We start from the raw sequence: 24,958 nt of genomic DNA, 5'->3' as shown, positions 1-24,958 counted from the left end.
TCAGTGGGTTATTGTGGTTTGTCAATTTGGATCTAATTAACTGTAAACAATAAGGACACAAATATGGAGTATATATATTTTAGAAATCTGCACAGTTCAGTTGTTAGTCTGAGATTTCTGTTTTACCTGTATACAAATCCAAGTCGACAGGTAGTATTTTTTAACGGCAAATAGAGACACTCCCTCCTCCCTCCTGGTTGCCCTGACCGAGAGAGCCTACACGGCGGAGCAAACAGAGAAAGCAAAGAGACGGCAGGAGGAAGAGGAGCGCACAGGCACACCTGGGCTTCTAGCCTTCTAGTCCAACACGAGTCCGCGAGTCTTGACGGGTCGGCACAACAAGTCAATTCTGGTGTTAGGCATCGCCGTCATCGGCACGCTGTCTGGACTAGGCAGAGACGCGCCGTCAGCGTGGCGTCCACTCTTTTTTACCACGTCCCCGTCCCATCCAGTTCCCGGGAATCATTCGGAATCTGCTGCGATTTTCCTTTCCTCCTCCGGATTCCTCGACGGCACCGCTAGCAGCGGCGGCGCGAGGCGGCGCTGACCGGGAGTTGCGATCTTCGCCGCGGGTCTCGGTCCTGCTGCACTGCAGCCGCCCTCCACTCCTCTCCTCCGGGCATCTCGCCGGAGCACGCACGGTCCGTCCAACCGCAAAGCGAAGCGCGGCCCCTCCTCCGGTAAGCAAGCACTCACGCCGCGCATCGACTCTACTCTACTCGACTCGTTCGCTCCGCTGCAGCCACCCGCCATCTGCTCGATGGAATGCGGCACCGAACCAGCGAGAGAAGCTCGATCGCGGTGATTTTGTTTTTCGGGCGTGGGGTTTTGGTGTCGCGCTACAGCAAGCGGAGATAACCAGTTGGCTGGCCCCTTGCCAGATGCATTCACCTGTTTCCTTCCCGTTTCTGATGAACCCTTTTGCTTGTGCTTTCCCGATTACTGTTGAGTTCCTCGGTTCGATTCGATCCGCTCGAGTAATCTCGTCGTAATGGCTGCAGATTCTGGGCGGAGATGGAGGCGGTTCTGCAAGCGGGAGATGCCGAGGACTGGGTCTACAAAGGAGAGGGCGCGGCGAATCTTATCCTCAGCTACACTGGCTCATCCCCTTCCATGGTATGCTCCGAGTCGTGGGTTCTTCCTCTTGTGTTAATGTGGTGCTTAGCTTTCATGTACTGCTGTCAGTTTGTGGACTTGATGTGTGCTGCACGGATGCGGTTGTACCAGCCTAGATCTGGTGTCCCTATTCGGGAAGTGATGGCTTTAGAACCAGAGATGCTAAGTTATGTATATGTTGAAATTATGTATAGGTTGTCTACCAAATACAGTTACAGCCTGTTTGGGCATCCTGTTCCGCTGAATTCTTCAAACATGAGAGCTGGGGTTAGGTGTATTTGTCACTTCCAGTCTTTTAGCCATTTCTAACCAGGCAACATACACCCTCTGTATTTCGTTCCCATTATTTTGCATTTTGCTTTCGGACACATGTTTTTCCTTGGTATGACAAGTCTAGAGGAAATGTACTCTGTTGATCTCCTTTTGGTTTGCTTACAGCTTGGCAAGGTACTGCGGGCCAAGAAGATCCTAAATGACAAGGCACAACCAGCACCAAATTGTGTAGTCTTCTCAAGTTTTGAGCAACTTCTGTGGGGAGAGATACCAGAATTGGTTGAGTCTGTTAAACAGGATTTGTTGCCACAAGCCTATGCAGTACACGTCATGAGCCAACATCTCGGTGCCAATCACGTTGATGGTGGGGTACGGCTATATTCAACTCAATTATGTTTGTTATAGTGATCTTTTTGTTAGAAACAACAATCTGAAACTTTTTTTCTAGAAGTACTGCCTCTTAATATTGGCATAATTCTTTGGATATGCTCAACTATTGATAACAGTGTCATCTTTTCATACTGCAGGTTCGTGTCCGTGTGTCTAAGGATTTCTTGGAGATCGTTGGAAAGAATGTGCTCAGTGCCCGTCCTACTTGGCGAGTGAATGCAAGTGCAATTGATACTAGCGCTGATTCTGCTCTACTAATATCCGACCACTCCTTGTTTTCTGGTAAGTTTTGGCAGCTTGATCTTATTTCTTCACTGCATCCTGTCTCTTCTGAGCATAATTTATGCACTGAAGTTTTAATGGAACATTTTCAGCATGACTGTTACTACTTAGTTTTTTATTTTACCTATATTATGTACGTTGAGCTTCTTTGTGAAGTTCTCGATTCATATCTCTCACAAAAAAGTTTGCAGTTCATCGTGGTTTAGGTATTATAATGTTAGTTGCTAAAGCCAGATGGATAGGATCAAAATAGGTGCCTAGCCAAGTTTTCTCCAAGAAAACTGTACTGTTTTATGCCAAGGCCACACGTTCTTTGAAACTCTACTAGATATTTGCCTGCTCCATTAATCAGAAGATAGAAAGTGAAATGTCTTGGATTTTACAGATTGTGATATACGCTGCATTATGTCTAGTTTGACTGCAAAAGCTTTGGTTCCTGTTCAGAAAGAGTAGCTGGTCCAGAAATGGTCACTGTATCATGATAAATGATTTGATAATTCTTTACATTAGTTTTATGCTATTAGAAATTCTGTGCTAGGTTTCTTGCATCTAAATTTGTATTTGCTTCACAGGAAAATCTAGAGGTAGCAGTTGCATCGCTGTGGAGATAAAGGTACATTCTGGCCTTCCTTTTTTTCCTATTTATTTTGTCATGTATTTTCAACTGACACACTTCGCTTTCCAGGCCAAATGTGGGTTTCTTCCATCGTCAGAATATATATCAAAGGAAAACTCTATTAAAAAACAAGTAACACGATATAAGATGCATCAACACCTCAAATTTCATCAGGGGGAGGTATGTCAATCTTGAACACCAGACTGCATCCTAATTTTAGCTATGCTTGAATATGGAATCTACGACTACTCTTTGCTCACTGAAAGACAACAAAGCAGTCTTATTTTGACATTCAGAGATAACACTCTTGTAGTACTGTTATATATCTATTGGTTTTTGAAACCAGGTTGATTTCAAACATATTTTTAAACAAATTTCAGGTATCGAAGACAAGTGAGTATGATCCTCTTGATCTATTTTCTGGATCAAAAGAAAGAATACACACGGCCATCAAGTCATTTTTCTCGACTCCTCAGAACAATTTCAGGATTTTTGTGAATGGCTCCTTAGTTTTTGGTGGCATGGGAGGTGGTGCAGATAAGGTCCATCCTAATGAAACAGAAAAGTGTCTTGAAGATCTGAGCAAGGTTAGTGGTCTTCAGCTTTCTGACTTTATTGAGCTCCTGTCAGAGGCAATATATAAATCTGGAGTATTGGATAAACTTTTGGCCACTCAAAAACTGGATGATCATGACATCGAAGGGGCAATTCATCTGTATTACAATATCACTTCTCAGCCTTGTTTGGTCTGCAAAAATATAAGTGATGCTGAGCTCTTGCGCAAGTACGCAGTGTTGCATTCTCTTTCTTTGGACAAGAGCTGTAAGATTATCAGGGACTTCCTTATTTCTGCTACTGCAAAGGACTGTAGCCTAATGATGAGCTTTCAGCCAAGAGAGTGTGAAAAAACAGATTCCGAGTATGATTCAGTATTTCTTGAGTCAGTGAACCGGATCTATGATTACAAGGTATGTTACTGTGAAATGTTTTCCTGTTACTCCCATCTTCTTAGCAACTCAAGTAGTTGTTTAGTTCATTGTTGAACAATTTATTCTGGTTATGAGTTTGTTCTTCATGCAACCTGTGTTTCTACGTGAATGACATTGAATTGCATATTCCATTTGCAGGCGAATTTTGTTGATCTGGATGTGAAACCTCTGGATAAGATGGTACATTATTTCAAATTGGACCAAAAGATAGTCAATTTCTACACTAAACATGGGGAGGTTGGGCGAATTGCATGTGATTCTTCAAAGGGGGGTGGCAGCACTGATAGCACAAAAGTTCAGCCACAACATTGAGGAGCTCCTTTTTCAATCCTCAGGAGTGGAAGATTGCTCCCTGTTGTTTCTTGCGGTTGTTGTAACTTCGGAAGTACGGCTCCAATGTTGAGGAACTCTTCCCTTTGGTTGGGAAAAAAGTGCAGTGAAGTGGTCGTTGTTGTGTGTTTGTAGCTTTACGAGTACAGCGTACATACAGGTGGCTTGTCGCATCAGAAAATTTAAGAAAACATCGAGATGTATTACAGAATACTTATGGCGGTAACCACATTTGTAATACTTGCAGTGGTAATGAGGGCTAAAGTTTGCCTTTATATACCCATGCCATCAGCCTCCTTCATCTAATTTCTCCGGTGCAGCAGTGTTCAGTGAAATTGGCATCTGCCCCTTCTGAATTCGGGAATTGTGTTTGCTTCTCCAGTCTTAGTTTCTTAATTATTATTTTTCTGGACAGCATGGTCGTTTTTATACACCCTGGATCCCTGATTCTAGATGAGCTAACCTGATCGGGAATGTGTTTACGACCCCGCTTGATTTTATTATCTAGCATCTGAAATTCTAGAATGCATCAGCAATCAAGGCTGTAGTGTTAATAACAACAACGACAACAAACCATGAAGTCATGGATTGGTTAAAGTAGTTCCAACACCCAGCGACCAGGCATAGACAAAAAGGACAGGAAGACTGCATATTTAGTACTTGTACGTACCACGGTAACAAAACAGTTAGGAATCCGGTTGGCCAGCACCATAGACAGCATGACTCATTGCCGCCTAGCACACACAGACGCAGGCTAGCTTCAAGTTCAACTGGGCTTGGCATAGTAGTAGTACACTGTACACTGGGGGGTAGTTTGATACCTAGGAAACTTGAGAACTGCTCATCAGCCTAGGAAACTTGGCTGCTACTCTTGCATGCTATAGTGAGATTATTTCAACAAATCCTAGCCGTGGTCCTTGCGATACTTTCGGCCGGAAAATTTCACCAAAGTGAAACGCGTCTAGAATCTCGGACGATTGGACTTGCCATTCGGGGAGTTGAACAACCACATCGGGGTCCCTAACCACCTGAACCCCAAACGACTGCCGGGGATACTTATAACTATTATAATCCGTAGCACCTTAAGGGAGCACAAACATCGAGCTAGAGCTGCCTGAGCTTTCAGCTTTCAGGCGTCCATGTCGAAGAGGACGGTGCTCAAGGTGGACACCTCCTGCGCCAAGTGCAAGCGCAAGGTCCTGCTGGCCGTCTCCAGCCTCCAAGGTAGTACATTGATGGATCCATCCAGCTGACAATGAATGAAACCCATTTCTTCTTCTCATACCATGCCATTCTTGCTTGTGGATCAGGGGTGGACAAGATCGAGATCGACTCGGAGAAGGGCACGATGACGGTGACGGGAGCCGTGGACCCCGTGGACGTGGTGGTGGCCACGCGGCGGAAAGCCGGGAAGCGTGCCGACGTCGTCACCATCGGGCCTCCGGCACCGCCGCCGCCGTTGTCCAACTCCAAGCCGGGTGAGAAGAAGCCCGATCAGAAGCAGCATCTGGCAGCCGCGGCGGAGAAGAGGGCGCCTGAGCCGCCGGTGACAGTGTACGTGCACCACGTGCCACCGCCGCCATGGCCCGTGCACCACGTGCCGCCGCCGGCGCCGTACGAGCAGTGCGGCGTGGTTTACCAGCAGGACCCCTGCTCCATCATGTAGCTAGCTAGCTAATCAACGATGATCGCCGGCCTCTTCGTGCCATTTGGTGAATCCTACCTACTCCTAGTACTAATCAATCAATGGAGAATGAATGATATAGATAGTTGAACACCGTACCGGATCCCAACTCTATGTACCCGGTCTATAATTAGACATAAGCAGCAATGAATATCACCGCGGATGACTAGAGAAAACATGATGCATTGATATATATATATATATTGTTGACACTTGTCATTACAATTCAAACAGATAAACATTGTTCAAAATGAAACTACAGCACATCTAGTTATTTCAACAGCAGACATAGTAGCTACTGGTGCCCATACTTGCTGCGGTACTTCCTACGGAGCCACCCAAACCCAGAAGCTTCACCCGTATGGAGAAATATCTCCTGTTGCGTTCTCTTCACGAACAGCTCGGTAGCAATGAAGTGCTCATCGCTACCTTCTTTTGCCCCACAAGCAAGGACGGCGTTCATAACAGTAGGTACTGAGGCGGCATCATCGGTTTTTATGAATGACTCGAATGATTTTTGACACCTCTCAGCAATGTCACCTATCCTTGTGATCTGTTCCATCATAACTTCGGCAGTCTTAGTGTCTTCATCACTCCATTCGTCAGCCATACTTCACATGCACAAGCAATATATAAAGCAATTACAAAACTGTATCGAATTGATGCATTTTTTTAATGTGGTTAGACAGTAGATTTTGATACAGAAAATGGAAACAATCTGCACAACAGAAAATGGAAACAATATGCTTGAGAGAGGGGGCGGGGGCACCTTTGCGTGCTTGGCGAGGGAGGGGTTGGATAAGGAGCCGGAGAGGAAGGGCAGCACAAACAGTCCAGGAGAGGATGCCAGTGCTGTAGCCGTTGCCTACAAAACAGGACAGGTGAGCAATTGAGAAAACACTAAAAACACAATGTGCAGTGGCAAAAAAGAATACACAGATCCATAATTCTGCCCCTTCCAAAGGAATAAGAACTAAAGAAGCCAATGCAGTGTTAACTGAAGTGCACACCACTGTCCTCTAGCCTCCCAGTGCCAAGTCTTCAATGTACATTGTACACATGAGACAGAGTCACAGCCTCACACAGGAGAGCAAGGAAAGACACATGGTCACAAAATTTAACACTGCCCTTGCAATGCAGCAAGCGCACACACATACACAAATTGATACAAAACGGAACAAGGGAGAGTACAAGGATGCATTGTATTCTTTGTGCAAAAATACATATACATGCTTGGTGGGGTTACAAGAACTACCTTAGTACTGTGCTGAAGTTGTAGCCGTCACCGCCGCCGCCGGTGCGGAAGTAGTAGCTTGTTCTGAAATTAACTAGAAAAGCAAGAAAAACATAAGCAGTGAAAATTAAGAGCGTTGCTAGTAAAATTACATAGTACTGCCTTGCAAATCTGCAAACTAATAAAGAAGAGACCTCCATGTCAATTAACTGGTAAAAGAGCATTGATAAATCCAGCTCTCAGGATATACACAGTTAATCCATACTACAACACACTACTATAGAATAGCACACAAGAAATGCATAAAGAGTAGTGCATCGAGCAAGCAAACACCCAGGCCAAACAACTGCTGCTGTTTAAGGTCAATAAAACTCCGAGGTCTGAAGCTAAAAGCATCAGCCAAGCAACACACATCAAACTACCAGGTCTTACAGACAGCAGTACAACATACAGTAGCAACACCCGATCCAGTTACACACAACATCTTAATCCAGTACCCAGCTGATAAACCTGCCATCGACTCAGAAACACGCCTACCACATACTGAAACTTGTCAACAGGGAATTGTTGACATGCTGATGACTACAAAAGAAAGAAGATGGAGCATGTCCATATCACCAATTTTAGGAAGACCATAACAAAAAGATATGCATTGCCATGCTAATGATTTGCAAGAACAAGACATTCTTTGTAAAATGATTTACAGTCATCAGAGGCTCCATCAGAATTACCATCAGGTTATTTTTCCGCAAAGAATTACCATCAGGTTTACAAAGAATTTTTCTATCAACTAATCGAGCTCCTTCTGGGCCATCAATTCCCATATGTACAACACTTGGGCCTTGTTCGGTTCCACCATTACCGGTGGGGATTGGCCGGGAATTTCGAGATTTTAGTGAAAGTAACTTTAGGGGGGGGGGGGGGAGGGGGGGGATCACCTGGGTCGGAGGAGAAGCCGGAGAGGAAGTGCCCCAGCTTGAGGTCGAGGATGGCGGCGGCGGCGGATTGGATCTCGGGGACGCAGCGTCGGTAGTTGAGTCGGGGGCGGCGGCGGCCACCTCGGGAAGCGGTGGGGGTGTCAGCCTATAATCTTTGAAGCACTGTCGAGTTCTACTGTTCTAGTGTTGCTATCTTCAGTTAACAAGTGGCGAAGCGGTATCGCATCATACGGTGGAGATTGAAGCTCACAAGTTACTTTCACTACCGCTTCAAGCACTGTTGCTTTTGCGGTTTTACCGCTCTTGACGCTTTCCCTGTAACTTTGTCACCAAGTACTAGTTCAAGAACGTGTCCAAACAAAAGTGGTTCAAAAAATTCCTAAAAGAAAAATGCTCAAAAAAGAATTCCTCAAAAAAAGTGGTTAAAAAAATGACGTATAATTTGCAGTTGCTAAACAAAATACAATTATAAATACAATATTTCCTCCGTCTAAAGTATAATATATGGCGTATAATTTTCGATGACCAAGCAGTGTAGGATTGTATCCGTACAACCTAGATTCCCCCTTGATATTCTTCTTTCGATTCGGACATGGCCCTATTTGGTCGCCTTGGCACCGCTAGCTAGTTCGTTCCTACTTTGCTCTACTTGTACATTTCGTGAAAAAGGTAAAAGGAACATTGGATGGTAGAATGAGAACAATCGTTCATTTTTCTTGTGAGAATACCAAAAGAATAAAAAACCTATTAATAATAGTCGACTGAGTGAAGAGCACAAAAAATCATATCCAACCCTAAGAACTCCAACGAAAGAGACCGGAGAAAAGAGAAGAAATGTTGAGTAAAGAGAGCCATCCCTAAGAAATCCTCAAATGAAAAAGACTGGAGAAAAGAGAAGAGATGTTGAATAAACAGAGCTATCCCTAAGAAGTCCTCAAATTGAAAAGCCAGGAGAAAAGAGAAGAACTGACGGGAGAAAAGAGAAGAAGAAAAGGAGAGGAGGAAACATAGCAAGGCACAGCAGGATCAGACAACAACTTGTCACATTTTATCCCCTTCACAAATGGAGACCCGGAAAAGGGACCGGGCCCCGGATGATGCACGGAACTCGCACAACCTAGTTGAGGCCAGCTAATTGACAGTGAAGCCGCCCCGTTATCCTTCCAGTATCCTGGCTGGCTTCCTCACACTCGTAAAGTACACACGGGCCACACGGCACACCGCCTCCAGTATATAAAGCCCGGCCTCCCATTTCCTTTATTTTCCTACGCATGACAAAAAACAGGAAAAAGAAAAGAAAATTACGGAGAAGCCCCTGCCTGGCTCCGCTGCTCTCCTCGTCGCCTTCGTCTTCCTTCTCCCTGGTTCCTGCTCCCCCCTCCTTCTCCGAACCTGCAATTCCCTTCCCACCCCAAACCCTAAACCTAAATGGCGAGCTCGTGGGAGGAGCGTATTCTGCGCTAGTGACCGATAGCCGATCCGCCCGCCCTCGCCGCAGCCGGCGGCGCCACGGCCTGCCGGCCGGCTTGAATCTCGGAGGGAGAGGGACGCGAAGATGGGGTCGCGGCAGCTTAACAACCACAAATCTAAGACGCTCGACAACAAATACGTGAGGGTTCCCCCGCACATCCCCCTCTCCTTGGATCCGGCGGAATTGGGTGTTTGGTGTTGCCAATTTGCGGGGATGCTTTCTCTCACTCACTGTTTTTTTTTGTGTGTGTTTGTGTGCGTGGGCGGGTGCAGATGCTCGGAGATGAGATAGGGAAGGGCGCGTACGGGCGTGTCTACAAGGGGCTTGACCTGGAGAATGGCGACTTCGTGGCCATCAAGCAAGTCTCGCTCGAGAACATTCCACAAGAGGATCTCAACATCATCATGGTGAGCGTTTTTTTTTTTGGCTCAAGATATGACATTTATCCGCGCCAAATGAAAAATGTGAGCAATTACATGAAATGTGGTTCCTGGGTTGACGAGAAACTGACGGCATCAGTCAGAAATGGCGTTAAGATGAGACTGGAAGCTAGAGTAATGCAGCTTGCTGTTGTGATTTTGTTCGGTAGCTTGACGTGGAACTAAATCCGAGGGTGTCGATATGCTAGCTTAGTTATGCGACTCTTCAGCTAGCGTCTTACTGAACCTGTCCGGACTTGTAGTAGTCCTAGGACACGTGGACTAGGGCTGTATAGTCGGACCTGATGATTTAAATTTTGTAGTACGTTATGTGTTTGCCGTGACTCGTCAACGGTCATATGGAGCTTGTGAGCTGTTCACTGACTAGGGCTATATACGTTACTCATGATTGATGCGGTTTCTGTAGATAAGGCATGTGATAAATACCTCCTCCATCCGGATCTTGATTAGCTGGACATGGTATCAGTAAAATCCAGTTAATTTTTTCACAGGGATATGTTTTTATTTATTTCCTGAACTGCTACAAAATACTAGGGCTTGTTGCCTTGTAACCTTGTAAGCATATGAGCTCTTTAATCTTTATGATCTTCCTGTAGTGTCTGGATTCAGTGGCTGAATTGTCTAGATGGAAAAGCAGCACTATTTTCATTTGTGCTGAACCAATATGTGACAGAGTATCTATCTGTCAAATTTATTGAACTGCATACAAGGCTATCTAGAGGGTAGTTTGCAAGTACTGCAAGGTGGGGTAGCCACTAGTCAACTGCTGCTATTTAGAACACCGTGTTCCTGAAAGTTGTATCTGTCACATCCTTGTTTGTAGCAACATGTTTTTTATCAACTTATCATATTTCCGTATCTCTTTATTTTTCAGCACTCGATCTTTTTTCTTGGATCATCGCTCTTCTTGCACTTTCTTTTGTATATCTGCAATATTGGCTTCTAACAAGTTGTCTTCTGTGTATGTCTTAATACTTGTTCTCCATGGTTTGCTGGTGTGGCTGATTCAGCAAGAAATTGATCTACTGAAAGTAAGTCTTCAAACATTTTTCATTGTGTGCTTATGTTATCGCATTTGGATTCAGTAAGACAACTAGCCCCATTTTTTTTTTCTTTCTTAACTCATCGCATATCCCCTCCTACTCCTAGTCGTGTTGCATCTTCGCTCCTGTTCATATTTATGTAAGATGAACCCCAAGGGGTATCCTTCCCTCAATTTTTTAAAACTTATATGTGTAATTTTTCTACGCTCAGCTGGATTTGTAAATTTTAGGTAGAAATCAATATGGATGATCAAAATTTTAATCAAAATTCTATGAATGATGATATACATGCTTTGAGAAAGCTGTGTTGCTTTGAACTGAAGGTTTTATTACTTTCTGCAGAACCTTAATCACAAAAATATTGTGAAGTATCTTGGATCATTGAAGACGAAGAGCCACCTCCATATCATTCTGGAGTAAGTCCCCAGTCCTCACCGATTGCATTCAGTAGATTAATTTTTAGCATGGAAGTTCTGACAGTTGTGGGATAATTGCAGGTATGTGGAGAATGGTTCACTTGCCAATATTATCAAGCCAAACAAATTTGGACCATTCCCTGAATCATTGGCGGCTGTCTACATTGCTCAGGTGAATCTGTGAATATGTGGTGATTACTGTTGACTTTCCTTTTTTTTTTGTGCTATATCTGATAACTTACATATGTGGCCAGGTGTTGGAAGGTCTTGTTTATCTGCATGAGCAAGGTGTCATACATAGAGATATTAAGGGTGCAAATATATTGACCACCAAAGAGGTAAATGGCTATATCGCGTGCATATTTTCCCATGGGTTTTCTTTGTTTTAATTTCTGATAACTGAAGCTGGGGGAGTATCTTTTAACAGCTAATAGTGGAAATTTTGTGGAAGGAAGATGGCATTTTTTAACAGTTTTGTAAAGGATATCTGAATAGTATGTTTCGAAATCTCTCTTTTGAGTTTTCTTTCTGTTAACAAGAAAATAAAAATATGCATGGAAAGGCAAGAAGGGGAATTGTGGGATGAACTCATGGGCATATAGTAGCCTTGCAGATATTATTTGTGGGATAGATAACTGCAAATACATGTTCATCTTATATTAGCTGATACTCTTGTCTGCTCTTGATGCTTTGGATTGTAAAACGGACCAATCGAACATCGAGTACATTGTGATGATTCTTGAGCTAGAGTCTAGTATATGTCATGAACTGACAACATTTTTTCTAGATGTAAAGTGAATACTATGCGCATAGCTAGGAGGCACAAACTCGAATCATATTTGATGTAATAGTGACAAACATGATCCGTTTCCATTACAGATTATTTGCATAATGATTATTTGCATAATGATTATTTGCATAATGATTATTTGGCCTTTGTGTCTCCTAGGTACGCCCTTCCGACAGATATTGTGAAACGGAGGGAGTAGCTAGTTAGTTACTAATATTTTACTTGTGAATATTTCATATGATTGGTGAAGCATATGGCTAAACATAAAATCTACACGTGCTATTGATGCACTGCCAAGGACATCAGAAATCATAATTTGACAAAATCATGTTACTCTTTCCTCTGTAGCTCTCATTTGTCTACATTTTATTGTTTAGGGTCTTGTTAAACTTGCTGATTTTGGAGTTGCTACTAAATTAACTGAAGCTGATGTCAACACACATTCAGTGGTTGGAACCCCGTACTGGATGGCCCCTGAGGTCTGCTGATTCCCTTAACCTTTTCTTTTTGTTCGTGCTGTTATTAGTTATTAGATGCACCGACGCATCAGATTAGTTTCTTAGCTTCCTCTTGTTTGTATTTACTGTTAATCATTGGAGTCTGAACATCAATTTCACTGCATTACTACAAATAGTACAACAATTAGTTCAGTGTCAATTCGTCAAGTTGTATTATCACTTGAGGGAAAAAAAAGTGTTTGGGAAAAACATTAACACAATTTGCCATTCATCTTTTTTTTTTGGAAGTCTATGCTGAAACTGTGCTGATGGGGTCAAGGAACTTAACTATGCCAGTGTGTCAGATGGCTCGTGTGACTTATGGCACCAGATTTTTCCATGTTCTAGAGAGTTTTGACACTATATGTCAATAGAACCAGGAAACTTGTGGGTGCAAAAATAAGATTACCCACCAGATCTGCTTCAGTATAATTTAACTGGGTAAAAGCTTAAATTTTACATAGTACTGTTAGCATACGGAATATTGTAACACATAACCTGTTAAATTAATTGAAGCTTCAAACTCTCTCAATACTTGCTCTTGTTAGATGCTAGTATGTAGCGGTTATAGCTTTTGATTGAGGTTCCAATAGATTTGAATTTCTTGCTATCCAAATATATGTCATAGTTCCATTATCTTTTGACTTCTCTTCACCTATTCTTTCCTGAATTAGGTCATTGAAATGTCCGGAGTTTGTGCCGCATCTGATATCTGGAGTGTTGGTTGCACTGTTATTGAGCTACTCACATGTGTACCACCATATTATGAACTCCAGCCCATGCCTGCACTGTTTCGCATTGTTCAGGTTGATTACCTCTACCCACATCTTGAGAAGTCATTGTTCATTCAGCTATGAGTGCATATTAGATACAAATTCTTTTACTCATGTTATACAGGATGTGCAACCACCAATACCAGAAGGATTCTCTCCTGAGATTAATGATTTTCTCCGACAATGTTTTCAAAAGGTTTTTTGTTGTTCCCCTTGCTATTTTTACAGGACTGGATAATTTTTTCTTGTTGCCTGTTCTGACTTCAAGAAGCACTTGTAGGATGCGATACAACGACCTGATGCAAAGACATTACTGATGCACCCATGGCTGCAAAACTCCAAACGAGCCTCACCATCTCTCCGACAGCCAGTTCGACCAGTGAGGTAGCTCAAATTGGCAAGATCTTTCTATTGGTACGAGTGGCAGTGAATAATCAGACCAACAGATAATTCAACTTTGAAAAATACAAAAAAATAAATGAAACTACTTGATAGCCCCAGAATGACCTTTTTTGGCCATGTAGTTTAGAGTGTATGGTCTGCAGACAGAACCTGTCCTTGTCAAATTTCTTCAAGTATTGCTAAAATCATGAAATTTGTCTCATGGTAGGTGTATTGTTATTTGTTTAGCAACCGGGATGTGAACAAATGTCTAGAGGTTAAGTGCTTTAACTGACATGCTTTGAACTTTTGCCCGCTGTTGAAACTTCTGATGGTTAAATTCTCCTTTTTATGTAGTAGATATGTGCAGAATTTATTTATCTTGCCTATATATGTTCGAAGCAAATGCTACTTGCACTTTTTTAATTGTTATTTTATTTCTTACAAGCATGTATTGTACTCTTGCTGCATATTGAATATGTCTGTTTCATGCTCTTTCTGGTTCTTGTATGTGATGGTATTTTCTCTTCCGTCTTCAAGGACTTTGTACTCTGCTCCAGCACCTTTTAATATAGTATATCATCAAGTGTGGCCTTGTGGCAATCAAAGCCCACAAATGTGTAATTTGTAAATCTCGACAAGATTAATTGTCCAGAGAACTGCTACCAACGTTGTTTTAACTGCCTTTCAAAAGTAACCTTGGCAGGCTACTAAAACTTTCATGATTTGTTCGTACTGTAAGGCATATTGACGAGGATGAAGAAGCACCAAGTGGTGATAATAACGCCGGGTTTTCTGGCCCACAAGGAGATACAAAAACGCCTGTTGCTTCTGACATTGAACAGGTAAGTCAGGGTTTCCCACCATGTGTTTATTTCATTGCATGGAATTAGTCCTGAGTCTTGTGGTGGCCCTCAAGATTATGATGGTCTTATTGTATTAAATTTCTCTATTTATAATATTGCCCTAGGAGGATGGGACAAAAGAATTGGTCTCTGAATCTGCCGGACGTGGTAATTCTGACGAGCTTCATGACGGAAAACCTGCTGAAAGTAGTAGTTCAAACAGTGTCGAAATTATGAAAGATAGTGTGGTTCTCACTAAAGATCCTACATTAGTTTTTCATGAAAAGCCATCATTGGAATCCTCTTCTGGAGTTACTGATTTGAACGGTAAGGTAACAAATGAGCTATCACAAGATGGTCTGCCAAGTAGGAACAGCCAAGAATCAAAAAAGGGTGACAGTAAAAATGTAGAGCCTGAAAATAAAGACCGTTCAAGTATTGAGGATGATGATGCTTTCTCCTTCCAGGCTGGGAGACAGAATATCGACTTCCCAAAGGTGAGAACTTTCTGCATGGTAATTGGGCCTTACACACAGAGAAAGCCTAATGCTTTATTGGTCAAGAAAGCAGATACTTATTCTTTATGACATTCATTTTTGTCGTGTCTTTACAGGAGGCAAAACCTTTAGTTGTTGAGGGAGCTAATGGACTAAGTAGATTCAGTGACACACCTGGAGATGCCTCCTTGGACGATCTATTCCCAATTGACAAGCGAGGGGATCATGGGGCCATAGCCTCAACATCCACTACTTCTCAAGAGCTTCAGTACAGTGGACGACAAAATGACCTTGCAAAAGAACTCAAGGATAGGATGGCAAAGAAGCAAAAGGAAAATGATAATGAGCATGGTGGGAAACTTCTCGAATATATACGTTTTAGGGAAGATGATCTTGATGTAGCGGTATTGCTCTCACTACTATGCGTTCTGCTTTCCTTCTTTCAAAATATAAAAATATATAATTTCTAAGGGACTGTATCTCTGACTTCATATTTTCACCTATCACTTTTTACAGGGATTTCATGACAACATTCCAGGAGAGAATCTTTTCCCTTTGCAGGTTTGCCATGTGCTAGAACAGTAACATATTTGGGAACAGATGTCTGCATTTATTTATTATGAGCGTTTTTTTCATTGTGTGGCAACAGTCCTGTTAAACCATTTTATTCTGTAAATTTTACTTGTGGTAAAGTGTCCAGCTTCATTAGCAACTTAGAAGTGGCCTTAATTTACCTTTGTCCTTGTCAGCTATCAACTGATTGATTGTAAATTCACATGCCACATGAGATGTCAATTGTTTAAACGTAGAAATGTTGTTTCTTCTAGGCCTTTTAAGTGCAATTTCTTACATTTGCAGTACTTTCTGCTACTTTGGTTTTGATACATTTGTAGTTGTTATCCTGTCTTGACCATGAAGTAATTTTGTTGCCTATATTTGCAGTCTGTGGAATATAGCAAAATAGTAGCACAGCTGAAGCCTGGGGAAAGTGAAGAAGTGATATTGTCAGCATGCCAAAAGCTTATGTTGTTCTTCAATCACCGGCCTGAGCAAAAACAGATTTATGTGTCACAGAATGGTTTCCTTCCGCTGATGGAACTTCTTGAACTTCCCAAAAACCGTGTATGAAGTTTTACTTTAGTTTAACAAAGTCTTTGTGCGGGTCTTTACACTGAAATGTTGATTGTTTATTTTCTGCAGATCATATGCTCGGTCCTGCAACTCATCAACTGCATTGTGAAAGATAATACAAGCTTCCTAGAAAATGCCTGTCTTGTTGGCCTTGTGAGACTTGTTCCCCTTCCATAGCAATTTATGACCTCTAAATCTGTTCACAGCATGGAATATATGATTTTTATCTAATTTATTTGCAGATTCCAGTGGTGATGAATTTTGCTGTGCCAGATCGTGCAAAGGAAGTCCGGATTCAAGCATCCTTTTTTCTTCAGCAGCTTTGCCAGGCTAGGTTTATTTTCTGACATAGTTGATGGTGTCTGATTATATTTATAAAGTCAAAAGATTAAAAGGTTATGATGCTAATTATCAGTTTTCTATCACCAGCACATTGACGCTGCAAATGTTCATTGCATGCCAAGGGATCCCTGTATTGGTGAGTTTTTTGGAGCCTGATTATGCAAAATTCAGGTAGGTTTGTATACTTTTGTCTATTTCCTTTAGATTTTTTCTGGTTTATCATTTGATACATTAAATGCTTGTTTCTAATTAGTATTTTCCAATATGATGTAAATTAGCAGGGAAATGGTTCATCTTGCAATTGATGGCATCTGGCAGGTCTTTAAGCTTCAGCACTCAACTCTGAGAAATGATTTTTGCCGTATAGCTGCAAAAAATGGGATACTTCTCAGGCTAGTTAATACCCTCCATAGCTTGAACGAAGCAACACGATTTGCTTCCATCTCTGGGTCAGGTGCTTCAGTAACCCAGAATGGTTCCACCCCCCGATTAAAATCTGGTCAGTTAGATCAGCCAATGCTAGAAAGTTCTAAAGCGAGGCTGGATCATTACCATTCATCTGGTTCCCTGCAGTCTTTACAAGCAGATGCAGATAAGCATCATATCTTATTGGAACCCTCAGCATCTCCTAGGTTCAACGATATAACTGCTGGTCACATGGAGAGAAACGATAATGACCTGGTTAAGCCACAAAGGCTTAGTGTTTCTGGAGGCAGGTCATCAACAGACAGATCTCCAAAGCATATAGAACTAGTATCAAATGGACATAGTGGTGGTCAGAATGATCAAATCCGGCCTCTACTGAGTTTGTTGGAAAAAGAACCGCCCTCTCGGCATGTATCTGGACAACTCGATTATGTCCGTCACATATCTGGGCTAGAAAGGCATGAAAGCATTTTGCCATTATTGCACGCTTCAACAGAGAGGAAAACAAATGGTGAACTTGACTTGCTGATGTCAGAATTTAATGGTACGTTACTTAATTCCAGTTCTTTATTAGTTATTTGAAAGTTAATAATATATCAGCATTGTTGCTATGTCCCTATAACTTGTGCATATTATAATATGGTAACAATTTTGGCACATTCTCTTCTCTCCTTTTCCATCAATCCCTTTCTTGGAAATATCCGCATCATACAGCTCTGCTATTTCTTTTTTTTGGAGATGTCTGGCTGGGTAAGATAAGGGGAAGGGCAGACATATAACGTGTACAACGCAAACCTACAACGTGTACAGCGCAAACCTGCCGTGGGGGTACTCAATGCCATCCTTTTTTTAGAAGGAGCAGTTCCCCTGTTTACAATATAGGAAACAGCTAAAAGAGTTCATATTTTGACCATGCAACACGTGTTGTCATTAGGTTTGACAAATCCACTTTTAGTAAAAAAGCTTAACCTTGGCCAGAAAGCAGAATCCAGCGTTTGTTGTCTTGCCTGATGTTTTTTTCCTTTTCCTTTATTTTTCCTAAGGTTAGCTTGTATGATTTGTCCACACTGCAGCCCATTCAAAACAACTTGGAGCTACCATGATTGGATGTTACTCTAGGTCCTGCCACCCACCAGAAAACAATTTTGGGACAAGATGTTATGCTGGAATACCCCGGTTGGTTTTAATGAATAACAAAAAGGCAGAAAGATCCTCTAAAAAAAAAGGCAGAAAGATGACTTTGCAAAAGAATCGAGTAGCATAACTAAAACTTGAAACGACCAGAAAAGAGGGAAGGATTGTCCAGACCAAGACCTTTTTTTTCAAGAAATCGCAAAATCATTGCATCTTGTTGAATTGAAAAGGTGGGAGTCAGAGCAGGGGAAAGATTAGTCGGCACTGTCCTGCTCACCATCTCGTGTGTCCATTAGGCACCTTGCTTCACCTATTCCCTGGTTGCTGACTTTTGTAAATTACTCAGTATTTCAAAAAATAAAATACAGACACTAGGTTTTAATAATTCAAGTACTTACATACAAAACCCAGTGACACTCACTAAAGGTGGTACAGCACGCAGTGCTGGTAAGATGGATGTGTACTGCGGAGGGGTTTGGTGTCATAGGTGAAGCAAGGCGATAATTGCTGTTCGAATTTTTTGCAGAGGTCTCTAGACAGGGAAGAGAGAATGTCAACCCTGATTCTAGTATAAAGGCCTCAAATAGAGTTCTTAGCATGAAGTATGCACCATCATCGGGTGCAACAGCTTCCAATGAGGGAGCATCAACGTCTGGAGCGGCGTCACAGACAGCATCTGGTGTGTTATCTGGCTCAGGAGTTCTCAATGCAAGACTACCAGGAAGTACAACATCATCTGGTCTATTAGCTCAAATGATTTCTATGAGTGCAGATGTTGCACGCGAGTACCTTGAGAAAGTGGCAGATCTACTTTTGGAGTTTGCACAAGCGGACACCGTTGTAAAATCTCTTATGTCTAGCCAAAGCCTTCTCGCACGACTTTTCCAGATGTTCAACAAGATAGAATCTCCTATTCTTCTGAAGGTAAAGCATGAAACGTTTACGAACTGTATCTTCCTTTTTTTTTCTGGTGACTGATTTGTCTGTGTTTTCCATTTCTTGTCTGGAACGGGATTTTTTTTCTGCAGATTCTTAGGTGCATTAATCATTTGTCTGGTGATCCTAATTGTTTAGAGACACTTCAACGCACAGATGCTATCAAGCATCTGATACCAATCCTTGAACTTCGTGATGGACCTCTAATTTATCAAATACACAGCGAGGTGGGTAACTTCAAAAATTGGCAGATAGGCTTTTGATTATTTTATACTGCTTTACATGAAGTTCAAAATCCTTATTCTTACTTTATGCCCATCAAAATTGTGTTTCACTATTTCATCATGTTCTATTTCCCTTTTTGTATTTTTTTTAATGACTGTTCTATTTTTATTTTTCCTGAATGTTCATAACTGTTCTGTTGCGGTTAGAAACTTGGAGTATAGTTTGCTCCTTCTGAGTCACAGCCTCACAGGGGTGTCATGGGATTATGTGTAGGGGAACAAAGTTGATGGTGGGAGTACACTAAAGATTGAATGAAAGAAAATTATAGTGATTGATTTATTTAAAATCTAAAACGAGGTCCACGGTTTGCATTGTGTTGTACGTTTCTGTGCGCATCATAACAGCCTCTTCCTTTCTGTATCTAGGTCCTCAATGCTTTGTTCAACCTTTGTAAGATCAATAAAAGAAGACAGGAACAAGCAGCCGAAAATGGGATCATCCCTCACTTGATGAGTTTTGTCATGTCAGACTCACCACTAAGGCAGTATGCCTTGCCTCTGCTTTGTGATATGGCTCATGCTTCTCGCAACTCTAGAGAGCAGTTGAGGGCTCATGGTGGGTTGGATGTGTACTTGAACTTGTTAGAGGACGATGCATGGGCATGTACAGCTTTAGATTCCATCGCTGTTTGCTTGGCTCATGACAATGATCACAGAAAAGTAGAACAAGCCTTGTTGAAGAAAGAGGCCATCCAGAAATTGGTGAAGTTTTTCCAGGACTGCCCTGAACAGTATTTTGTCCATATACTGGATGCTTTCCTCAAGATAATCACGTAAGACCATAGGGTATTCTTTCCTGTTTGATGTTATATCTTCTATAATGACGGAGTATATTGATAGATTCAACTGTGTGCACTTTAACTACAGGAAATCATCTCGGATAAATACTGCAATTGCCACCAATGGTTTGACGACGTTGCTTATTGCTAGGCTTGACCATCGAGAAGCTATTGCCCGTTTGACTCTGCTGAAACTAATAAAGGTTTGCTGTTTACTCTTTGCTTGGTTCCGTGATTCTTTATATCAAGTACTAACAATGATCAAATGAGCCGATAATTTTGGGTAAACTATGATCCATGAAATGTTAAATGCGATAGTACAGGCGAAATTTGTGAAGTTATATGTGATTACTGATTGTTTACAATTTCCAGGTTGTGTATGAACACCATCCTCGACCAAAGCAGCTCATAGTGGAGAATGACCTCCCCCAAAAGCTACAAAACCTCATCGAAGAACGCAGGGATGGACAACGTGGCGGTCAACAAGTGTTGGTCAAACAAATGGCCACCTCATTGTTGAAAGCACTGCACATCAATACAGTCTTGTGATTCAAGCCATCATGTATTTTTTCCACCCAAGTTGTACATGCCTAGAGGACAAGTTTTTGTTTTTCTTTCTTCTTTCCAGCTGTGATCTCCTTGTTATGAGCACTAGGCTGCCTGTCGAACCTGTTCCCTCTTTTATCGGGAGAAAGGTTTGACGTTCTGTTGCAAGATCAATGGGGTGTGTACATCCCTTCATATGGTTGTTCATACTTAGTAGGCCCCTGTTAGTTGTTGTATATTACCAATCAGAAATTTCCATTAGAACAGCAGGTGTCGACAGTAGACCATATTTGTGTTTGAGAGCATCTTCTTTTTAGTAAATTTTGCCCACTTTCGTCTTTATGTGGTAACGCTATGGATTTGATAAAGTGTTACGTTTAACAAACTTTTTCCTACTCCTGAGACTATTTTTCTGCGTCCTATTACAAAATAATTACTCTTTAGAATGTAACTAAAACAACGACAACAATTTAGGATCGGAGGGAGTACAAATTCACAACAAGGTTTAAACTGACTCGAGTAGCGAACAAGCCAAAGATTTATGCAGAGAATTGGTGGATTTGTACTGTCGACATGGATGATATTCTGCCCCTGGAGAATGCTTGCCCCGAGAGAGCATAATCTAGCCGCAGGCCTAGGCGGAGGTAGTACACTACATTTTGCATGAAACCATTTTGTTTCAGAAACATTCCTCGGAGACAAGGTACACAAAACCGGAAAAAAATGGCTAAAGAAATTGATGGGTGTGGCACAAGCATTTTTCTAATACTCCGTATAAATTTTTGTATAGATATGGGGTTCAAAATCAGAAGGGCTGAAGAACTGCTGCCAAATCGGTTTGTTCTTTAACAATGTAGAATCGGGAGAAATTGGCTGCCGTGCCTCAACGAAAACGATCGAGGTTGCTGCCATCATAATGTCAACCTCGCTATCTTGAGTTACCAGACATCTTCTCAGCTAATGAACCTCACTTAAGCAGCCGCAGCTCTGAGCTTATCAGAGCACACAGCCCCGAAGAAGAATCATTTACACCTGGACACGCAGAAAAGCAGGTGTCAAATCAGTGACTACAACCAAGTAAACCAAACCTAAGATTGCAAATCTGTTCCCTTTTTAATGTAAAATTAGCAGAATCATTTAGTTTGCATGGTGGTAATACTAACTGTCCTTGGTAGTTGGTACATTATCAAAAAAAGAAAAGAAAAGGAAAACAAAACTGTCCTTGGTACAACATCTGGAGAAGCCATGTGAGCAAAAGTCATTTCAAATTGAAATTCATTTAGTGCATGAACAAAAGATTTCAGGGTAATTACCACAAGCTCTAAGGTCTTTTATACCTATCTAAAAAATACGAACCGTTCCTTTCACAACGCGTTTTCGTCGCCTGTCAAACTCCCTCGCCCGACGCGTTTCCATCCGTTTTTTCCGTCCGCCCGACCCGCTGGCCCCAATCCCTCGGCCTCCCCGTCGCGTCTTCTCCCTTCGTCTTCCTCTAGGTCGCCGCTGCCTCCTGCAGTCCTGCCCCGATCCGTCCCCCGAATCCTCCTCAGCCGCATCCCCATCCGCCTCCACACCGCGTGCCTCGGCTGCCGCCGCCTGCTGGCCTCCTCCCGCACCGCCTCCCTTCCGTCGCCACTACGTGCTGCAGCATAGGAGACCAGAGGGGAAAGTGGCCATCGTTGGAGGAAGACGCGGCAGCCAAGGCGGTGCCTGCATGGAACGGTGTCCCGGCGGTGCGGGCCCCACGCATTGGCGGCCGGACGGCCATGGAGATGCCCCCGCACGGCGGTGCCTCCAGTCAACGACGACCTCGCGACTGCCTCCATGTGACGTCGACCACACGGCTTGCTTTCCTGAAACTGAACCTGCTGTTTACGTAGCCTGCTGTTTGCCCAACCTGTTGGGAGTTTGGTGAAGCCTAAAACCTAGTGGGAGTTTGCTGAACATATAATCCTCTATCCCAAAGCGTTTTCTTACGATTATTTCAACTGATTTACTGCAACTATGTCCAGGACCTTGATCTGATCCGATAGAAATTTCAGTGCATGCATATAGACTCCTGTTTAGAGGGCCTATTTATAAGGTGAGTATTCTCTGTGCATAATGGTGTAGCTCCGGATTTACACACACAAAAAGCATGATGTCCTTTTTTTTGTTGGCTTGGAACAGAAGCAAGTACTCTCTCAGATCCATATTAGTTGTCGAAATATTACATGTATATATACGCTTTTTAGGCATAAATACATCTATATTTGGACAAAATTGAGACAATTAATATGGATCGAAGGGAGTAATAATATTCTTCGGTTTTCTTCTATCAGAATGGTAAAAACTAATGCACATGCAAGGGTGAGTAATTCATAGATGGATATAGGGACTGCTACAGGAATTACATATGAAATGAGAGTTTGAATATATCCATTCTCTATAAAATTCTTGCTTAAACTCTTCGTTGAGATATCTTTATTACGTGATGTACCTAGGAGCAAACATTGTTGATTAGAGAAAGAGAAGGGGTCGTTTACCTCACTATCCTTCATTTTTTTTGCCCGCAAAATGCATTGCCCTATTATTCTGTAGCTGCCCCAGAATCAGGAACAGTAACTCCAAGATATAGTCCCATCTATATCCATCTCCTGCAATTGCAAATTCTCAATCTTCTTGCTCATGGCAACATCCAGAATCCACCTTATCTCTGTGAACTCGCATATCTTTGAAGACACTGTGATCCTAAACGAGCGAAGCGGAGCAGACCGCAGCGGCTGTACCAGCACATGGGCATTGCCACGGGCAAGGCATCATGATCAAGAAAAAAAAATTTGTTCGAGCAGAGCGGAGCGAAGCAGGCACTTTGCTAGTTAAACTAAAAAAAAACCTTGCCGCAGATAATCAAGGCTCACACCGCAATCCAGAAACGTTTATGTGTCTCAATTGGCAATATCAATGAATTTCATATCTTTACACTTGTTAAGATTCGAGTTGGTGGCCGTCCGTTCACCCTCCGGAAGCTACTTTCCAACTTGTTAGTTAATCAATTGACTGTCACACATTCAATGTGATCTTTAGATTATAATTGATTGGTTTGACGTATATTTTTGAAATAATTGTTTTCTCCAACAAATATATTAACAGAGAATTTATTTAGCAAAATATGAGCACATAAATATATTTTTGAACGCATGCATGTAATATATATTTTTGATTCAGCAGCGACACACGATGCATTTAGCTAGTCTAATGAAAAGTCAAAGCTGGAGCTTCCCTACTGATTTGAGATGTAATCGATTCTGCACCAGCACATTAATTAACAAGGCATGCTAAGGCTGAGTGGTTAATCATCATCAGAAGTATGAAGAGCCACGAATGCATGCGCAACAAGAGAATCAAGGTACTGCAGGTCAGCAGGTGAGCCTTTACCCCATAACGCCACCTTCCCTTCACCTTCCACGTGAGATTACCCCTAACCTGAAAAGAAATTTCTCCTTTGTCCCTGCAAACGTAGGTGGTAAAAGTAAAATCAATCAGCTCAGAAACGTAGAACAAAGACCACATACAGAGAAAAACTAAATTAGGAAGAACAATTAGCTCACCAATGGTCAGGACGGCAACATGTGAAGATATGATAAATGAGGCTACACGGACTGGGTACATGGTCTCGAATAGATCCATCGGCTGCCGGCGACCACGTTGAACTACTGAGCTGGTACTGACCGAAATACGCTTCTTCATTGCCACCATTGACCATCACCACGGAGTTACCCTCAACATTAGGGAGCACCCTACTGCTGACACTCAGAACCTTGTCAGAGACCAAGAGAATGTTGTCCCCAATGCTTGTTACAGGGACAAGCCTGCCTAGTAGCATAAGGTCAGCTAGCCTGTAAAGTGTGATGCGCGAATAAAGGGGATTGCCCAAACCGATCAGGAGGATCTCCGAGTCACATTCCGCCAGGTAGAAAGGGATGTTGGTTCCGCTTGCCGGGCATGTGGCAATCAACGACTTTGGTGGCGGCACCGAAGACGAAGCTGAGCCCTTGACATGATGCCGTGGCGGCTCGACCTGGAAAATCTGCGTCACGTTGGAGCCATCGGAGAGTTTCCGCTCATCCAACATGTATAGCTTGCCTTGGAACGGTAAAGGCCTCCGGATTCGTGATGAGAGCTTACAATCCGCGACGCTCCATTGCTGGTCCTCGGTGGTAGCGAAAGCCACAGCCGACGCGCGGAAGAGCGCGACCATGACAGTGATGACTCCTTGTGCGCTCGCCGTGACAGAGGCCACGGTCACATCTCTGAATTTCGCCCACAGACGTCTGGTGGTGGAGGAGGAGTCGCGTCGTTCAGCCGAGAACCGAGGGGAGAAGCGCCTGATGAG

The 24,958-nt window shown here is 42.6% G+C and overlaps 4 protein-coding genes and 1 long non-coding RNA gene across 8 annotated transcripts; 3 read left to right on the top strand and 2 right to left on the bottom strand.

Moving 5' to 3' along the window:
* Positions 1 to 217: 217 nt before the first annotated feature.
* LOC100821360 (inositol-pentakisphosphate 2-kinase IPK1) lies at positions 218 to 4,354 on the top strand. The gene is made up of 8 exons (XM_010242255.3): positions 218 to 680; positions 1,002 to 1,116; positions 1,555 to 1,758; positions 1,917 to 2,061; positions 2,634 to 2,674; positions 2,747 to 2,857; positions 3,058 to 3,645; positions 3,805 to 4,354. Exons 2-8 carry the CDS (start codon positions 1,015 to 1,017, stop codon positions 3,976 to 3,978), a joined length of 1,365 nt encoding a protein of 454 aa, XP_010240557.1. The 5' UTR covers positions 218 to 680; positions 1,002 to 1,014; the 3' UTR covers positions 3,979 to 4,354.
* Positions 4,355 to 5,045: 691 nt separating this feature from the next.
* On the top strand, positions 5,046 to 5,856 carry LOC100821062 (heavy metal-associated isoprenylated plant protein 2). The gene is made up of 2 exons (XM_003579380.4): positions 5,046 to 5,220; positions 5,307 to 5,856. The coding sequence occupies exons 1-2, from the start codon at positions 5,136 to 5,138 to the stop codon at positions 5,660 to 5,662; spliced, it is 441 nt and encodes a 146-aa protein (XP_003579428.1). The 5' UTR covers positions 5,046 to 5,135; the 3' UTR covers positions 5,663 to 5,856.
* On the bottom strand, positions 5,844 to 9,104 carry LOC100823339. Its single transcript, XR_001404683.2, has 5 exons — positions 9,054 to 9,104; positions 7,853 to 7,997; positions 6,936 to 7,008; positions 6,450 to 6,545; positions 5,844 to 6,291 (listed from the first exon to the last, which is right to left on the bottom strand). It is a non-coding gene; the product is annotated as an uncharacterized LOC100823339 (long non-coding RNA).
* A 3-nt stretch (positions 9,105 to 9,107) lies between these two features.
* LOC100822814 (MAP3K epsilon protein kinase 1) lies at positions 9,108 to 20,904 on the top strand. 4 transcript variants are annotated; one of them, XM_014895895.2, is made up of 25 exons: positions 9,108 to 9,461; positions 9,596 to 9,730; positions 10,774 to 10,794; positions 11,149 to 11,222; positions 11,304 to 11,394; positions 11,477 to 11,560; positions 12,390 to 12,491; positions 13,184 to 13,315; positions 13,407 to 13,478; positions 13,563 to 13,666; positions 14,406 to 14,508; positions 14,634 to 15,005; positions 15,122 to 15,409; positions 15,522 to 15,566; positions 15,948 to 16,127; positions 16,206 to 16,289; positions 16,379 to 16,470; positions 16,566 to 16,649; positions 16,757 to 17,448; positions 18,565 to 18,717; positions 18,811 to 18,962; positions 19,067 to 19,201; positions 19,625 to 20,031; positions 20,126 to 20,240; positions 20,410 to 20,904. In XM_014895895.2, exons 1-25 carry the CDS (start codon positions 9,408 to 9,410, stop codon positions 20,584 to 20,586), a joined length of 3,948 nt encoding a protein of 1,315 aa, XP_014751381.1. In that variant the 5' UTR covers positions 9,108 to 9,407; the 3' UTR covers positions 20,587 to 20,904. The 4 variants fall into 4 exon arrangements, with proteins under 4 accessions (XP_014751381.1, XP_014751382.1, XP_010240555.1 ...); XM_014895896.2 differs by lacking the exon at positions 18,565 to 18,717; XM_010242253.3 differs by having other exon boundaries at positions 9,109 to 9,461; positions 16,760 to 17,448; positions 18,565 to 18,962.
* Positions 20,891 to 24,853, bottom strand: LOC100846870. Its single transcript, XM_024456293.1, has 3 exons — positions 24,174 to 24,853; positions 24,001 to 24,073; positions 20,891 to 21,615 (listed from the first exon to the last, which is right to left on the bottom strand). The coding sequence occupies exons 1-3, from the start codon at positions 24,821 to 24,823 to the stop codon at positions 21,610 to 21,612; spliced, it is 729 nt and encodes a 242-aa protein (XP_024312061.1). The 5' UTR covers positions 24,824 to 24,853; the 3' UTR covers positions 20,891 to 21,609.
* Positions 24,854 to 24,958: the final 105 nt, after the last annotated feature.

Source organism: Brachypodium distachyon, chromosome 5 (assembly GCF_000005505.3).
Source record: "Brachypodium distachyon strain Bd21 chromosome 5, Brachypodium_distachyon_v3.0, whole genome shotgun sequence".
Taxonomy (NCBI): Eukaryota; Viridiplantae; Streptophyta; class Magnoliopsida; order Poales; family Poaceae; genus Brachypodium; species Brachypodium distachyon.
The sequence above is the reverse complement of the archived record's forward strand: the minus strand, read 5'-3'. Positions and strand labels throughout refer to the sequence as shown.